The sequence below is a fragment of the Mustela putorius genome, unplaced genomic scaffold, assembly GCF_011764305.1.
Source record: "Mustela putorius furo isolate JIRA1106 unplaced genomic scaffold, ASM1176430v1.1 tig00003896_pilon_pilon_pilon, whole genome shotgun sequence".
Taxonomy (NCBI): domain Eukaryota; kingdom Metazoa; phylum Chordata; class Mammalia; order Carnivora; family Mustelidae; genus Mustela; species Mustela putorius.
Genome location: NW_025422045.1, coordinates 3,862,509 through 3,867,317, shown reverse-complemented (window position 1 = coordinate 3,867,317; position 4,809 = coordinate 3,862,509). Strand labels below are relative to the sequence as shown.

General features: G+C 52.5%; 1 protein-coding gene across 1 annotated transcript; it reads right to left on the bottom strand.

The window, feature by feature from the left end:
- Nucleotides 1–1,021: 1,021 nt before the first annotated feature.
- Nucleotides 1,022–3,621, bottom strand: LOC106006467. Its single transcript, XM_013059435.2, is given in 3 exon segments — nt 1,022–2,650; nt 2,652–3,107; nt 3,109–3,621. Coding segments are annotated over 3 exon segments (2,595 nt in total). The 3' UTR covers nt 1,022–1,024.
- Between the last annotated feature and the right edge of the window lie 1,188 nt (nt 3,622–4,809).

Here is a 4,809-nt window from a genome sequence, read left to right as displayed (position 1 = left end):
TTATCCACATTATAGACTATCCATGTTAGGTTAAGTGGCATATGAGGACTGGAGGTCCCACACCATGGCAGGAATGTAAGCAGCAGGACAGAGAGAGAGAGTTTCATAATAATTATTGGGGAAGCGGGGGTCGGGTTTTTGGCGCAGAGTTAGTTTTAGAGGATTGTCCTTACTGCGGTCCACTGTCCAACTGACGTCCTGGTCAGGCTCCCTGACGAGATCCGAGAGGGGGTCAACTGGTTTGATGTGAGTGTGGTGGACCCAGGCGTCTATGTTGTCTACTTTGACGGCTGTGGGGGTGGCCAGGATGATCTGGTAAGGTCCTTTCCACCTGGGTTCGAGGATCTCAGGCCGATGTCGCTTGACGAGGACCCAGTCCCCCAGACGAAGTTGGTGGGGTGCAGGCGGTGGCTCTGTCTTATACAAGTCCTTCAGTTTAGGCCAAATCCTTTTGTGGACCTGCTGCAGGGCTTGGAGGGAAAACACAAGGGAGTTATCCTGGTCCGACTCTATGAGATCAGTTTTGAGTTTGGGAATGACAGGAGGAGGCCTGCAATACATGATCTCATAGGGTGTGAGCCCCAGCTTGTATGGGGTGTTGCGTACCCGATACAGAGCGTAGGGGAGTAGAGCCACCCAGTTAGCACCAGTCTCCATGGTCAATTTAGCAAGGGTCTCTTTTAAAGTTCTATTCATCCTCTCTACCTGTCCTGAGCTCTGGGGTCTATATGCACAATGTAATTTCCAATTAACCCCAAGTTAAGTAAGCCAGGCCGTGACTTACCTTAGAAACGAAGGCTGGCCCATTATCTGATCCCATCATAACAGGAAAGCCATACCTGGGCAGGATATCCTCAAGTAGTTTCTTTGCTACAACCTGCGCGGTTTCATGCTTGGTTGGGAAAGCCTCAGTCCAACCTGAAAAGGTATCTATGAACACCAGTGAATACTTATATCCATATTTTCCAGGCTTTACTTCTGTAAAGTCTATTTCCCAGTAGGCTCCCGGCAGGGTCCCTCTTTCTCAGGATCCGGCCACAGTGGGATGTGGGTGAGTGTTCTGGAAATGGCAGGCTGTACAGCTTGAGGTAATCTTCTCTGTCTTCCTGGTGATATCTTTGATGAGTAGCTTGGATTGCCTTATAAGATCCTGAAGTCTTTTAGAACCCAAGTGGGTCGTGCGATGAATTCGCTCCAAGACTGTCTGCCCCAAGGTCTCGGGGAGGATGATGTTATCCTTGGCATCCCTCCACCAATCATCCTTGATCTGAGTCATTGGGAGTTTGCTCATCCAGGCGATGTCCTCTCCAGAGTACTTGGGGTGAGGTGGCAGTTCTCGGCGCCCTGGGTCAGGCAGCTGTACAGGCAACACCGGAATGGTCCTGTGGGCTATCTGGCGAGCAGTCTGGTCAGCAAGGTTGTTTCCCCGGGAAACCAGATCATTTGGTTTCTGGTGACCAGAGCAGTATACTATGGCCAGTTTCTTGGGGGCCCAGATGGCCGTTAGTAGGGCCAAAATTTCATCCCTGTTTTTAATGTCTTTCCCCTTGGCAGTGACTAAACCTCTCTCTCTGTAAATTGCTCCATGGATGTGGGCTGTGGCAAAGGCATATCGACTGTCTGTGTACACAGTCATCCGGAGGCCCTGCCCCAACTTTAGGGCCTGGGTCAGGGCGATTAACTCAGCTCTTTGTGCTGAGGTGCCCGGAGGCAATGCCTCTGCCCAAATAACCTCTGTTTCAGATGTCTCCATGGCCCCTGCGTACCTTTGTCCTTGGTGAACGAAGCTGCTGCCATCGGTGAACCAGACAACTTCGGCATCCATCAGGGGGTAGTCCTGCAGGTCTTCTCGTAGCCCATAAGTCTGGGCCAATATGTCGGCGCAGTCATGGAGGGGTGCATCCAAGTCCGGGTCAGGTAACAGGGAGGCAGGGTTTAGGGCCCGAGGGGAAGTTTAAGTTATTCTTAAGGGGTTTAGTAGTAGTCCTTGGTAATGGACCAAGCGAGCATTACTCATCCATCGGTCCAGAGGTTGTTTAAGGACGCCTTCAATAGCATGCGGGGTGGTCACATGTAATTCCTGACCCATAGACAGCTTATCGGCGTCCTTTACCATTAGGGCGGTGGCCGCTATCATCCGCAGGCAAGGGGGCCACCCGGCTGCCACGGGGTCTAATTTCTTTGAAAGGTATGCTACGGGTCTAGGCCAGGGGCCTAGACTTTGAGTCAGTACTGCTTTAGCCACCCCATTATGCTCATCCACAAACAGGTGGAACGGTTTAGAAATGTCTGGTCGACCCAGAGCCGGGGCAGAGAGGAGGGCCTTTTTTATCTGCTGGAAGGCTCGTTGTGCCTCCTCCGTCCATTTAAAATCCTGCTGGTTTCTGGAAGCTGCGTACAGAGGCTTGGCCATCTCGGCGAAGCCTGGTATCCATAGTCAGCAGTATCCTGCCGTCCTCAGGAATTCTCTTACCTGGCGTGGTGAGGCAGGTCGGGGGATGCGGAGCACAGCATCCTTGCGGGCATCAGTGGGCCATCTTTGTCCTCCTTTGAGCAAGTACCCTAGGTACACTACTTCAGGCTTACAGATCTGGGTCTTCTTTGCTGAGGCTCGGTATCCTAAGTCACCGAGGGTTTGAAGGAGGTTTTTCGGTTCCTCGGAGGCAGGCTTGTTGAGTCTCTGCAGCTATTAAAAGATCATCTACATATTGCAAGAGCGTTATGTCAGGATTCTGATTTCTGTACTCACTTAGATCCTCGTGGAGGGCCTCATCAAACAGGGTGGGCGAGTTCTTGAATCCCTGCGGGAGACACGTCCATGTCAACTGCCCATTTATGCCTCTCTCAGGGTCTGTCCTTTCGAATGAGAAGAGTTCCTGGCTTGTGGATGCTAAGGGTATACTGAAAAAAGCATCCTTTAGGTCGAGAACGGTATACCACTTCTTGTTTGGCCTCAGGACACTGAGGAGAGTGTAAGGGTTAGGGACAGTGGGATGTATGTCCATAACCCATTTGTTAACTTCCCTCAAGTCTTGCACTGGCCGGTAATCCCTGCTGTTGGACTTATGCACCGGCAGCAGGGGAGTGTTCCAAGCCGAGTGGCAGGGGCGTTAATACACCAGAGTCCAGGAGGCGATGGATGTGGGGGGTGATACCCGACTTAGCCTCCGCAGATAGGGGGTATTGTTTCACCCGGATGGGGTCAGCCCCAGGTTTGAGCTCTATAAAGAGGGCCGGTCGGTGTTTTGCCAGTCCTATGCCCCCTGTTTCGGCCCAGGCTTCCAGTAACCGGCGTAGCCAGGACTCGATATCCTGCTCTTGAGGGAGCGCAGTTTGGTGGAGCAGATGCTCATCTTCCAAACGCACTGTGAGTATTGTTAATGGCAGGTTCCGTGAGTCGGTCACCGTGGGACCGCCAAGCGACTCGGGTTGGAAGTAAATGTGTGCTCCCATTTTAGTGAGTAAGTCTCGTCCTAGTAAGGGGCAGGGGCTGTCAGGGATGACCAAGAAGGAATGGGTTACCTCCCCTGTACTCAAGTTAACTGTCCGTTGGGTGGTCCAGGGGTATCTTCTAGTTCAGGTGGCTCTCTGGACAGGAGGATCTCTCCGAAATCTTTCCATACGGTTTGGTTAACATTGAGTGTTGAGCTCCCGTGTCAACCAAGAACTGTATGGGGTTCCCCTCCACTTGTAGGGTTACCCTGGGCTCGGGGAGTGGAACCGAACCCGGTCCCCCCAGTCCAAATCCTGTGTGGATAGGATGGGAGTGGGTCTTGGCTCCCATGGCTGTGGTCTAGCTCGCAAGGGGTCTTTCCTAGGGCAGTCACATGCCCAATGCCCTTTTTCCCGGCAATAGGCGCATTGGTCTTTATCTAGAGGATGTCTAGATTGTTGGGCCATCTGAGCTCCCCTTGGAGGGGCTGATTCCCTCTGGAGGAAGATGGCCAGGACCTTGGTCATTTCCTTGATCACCTTCAGCTGTTTATCCTCTGGGGTATCCCGGCTATTGTAGACCCGTTGTGCTATACGCAGCAGGTCCTGACCTCTTTTCCTTCCAGATCCTCTAATTTCTGGAGCTTCTTTTTAATGTCAGGGGCTGCCTGGTTGACAAAGGACATAACTACTGCTGCCTGATTCTCAGGGGCCTCGGGATCCATGGGGGTATACGGTCTAAAGGCTTCCATCAACCTTTCTAGGAATGCCGCTGGACTCTCTGTCTTACCTTGCATGACTGCATATACCTTAGCCAAATTGGTGGGCTTGCGAGCAGCAGCCCGGAGACCCGCCATTAGAGTCCGGCGATAAATGAGTAGTCGTCCCCTACCGTCTGCCGCGTTGTGGTCCCAGTCAGGCCTGGTCAGAGGGAAACTTGCATTAATGAGGTCCGGGTTAGCTGTTGGTGGACCATCATCCCCAAGAGACCAACTTTCTTGCTTCCACCTGGATCCTTTCCCTTTCTTCCGTAGTAAACAGGATTCATAAGAGCTGTTGGCAGTCATCCCAGGTGGGCTGGTGGGTGAACGTGATGCTGTCTAAAAGAACTATGAGATCCTTTGGATTATCCGAGAATCGCACATTCTGACTTTTCCAGTTATACAGATCACTGGTTGAAAAAGGCCAATACTGGAGTCTAGGGTTTACCAGTGTCATGGGGGGCCAATCTCCCGAAGGGGTAAAGCCACAGTTGAGTCTGGCGGGTGGGGAGGGTTTTCTCTTTGAGAGCGCCCTCTAGTGTGCCCGGCAGGCCCATCGGTCCCTCCGCGGGGTGGATTGGGGCGGTTATCGCCTCTCCACCCTCCGTTCCCGCTT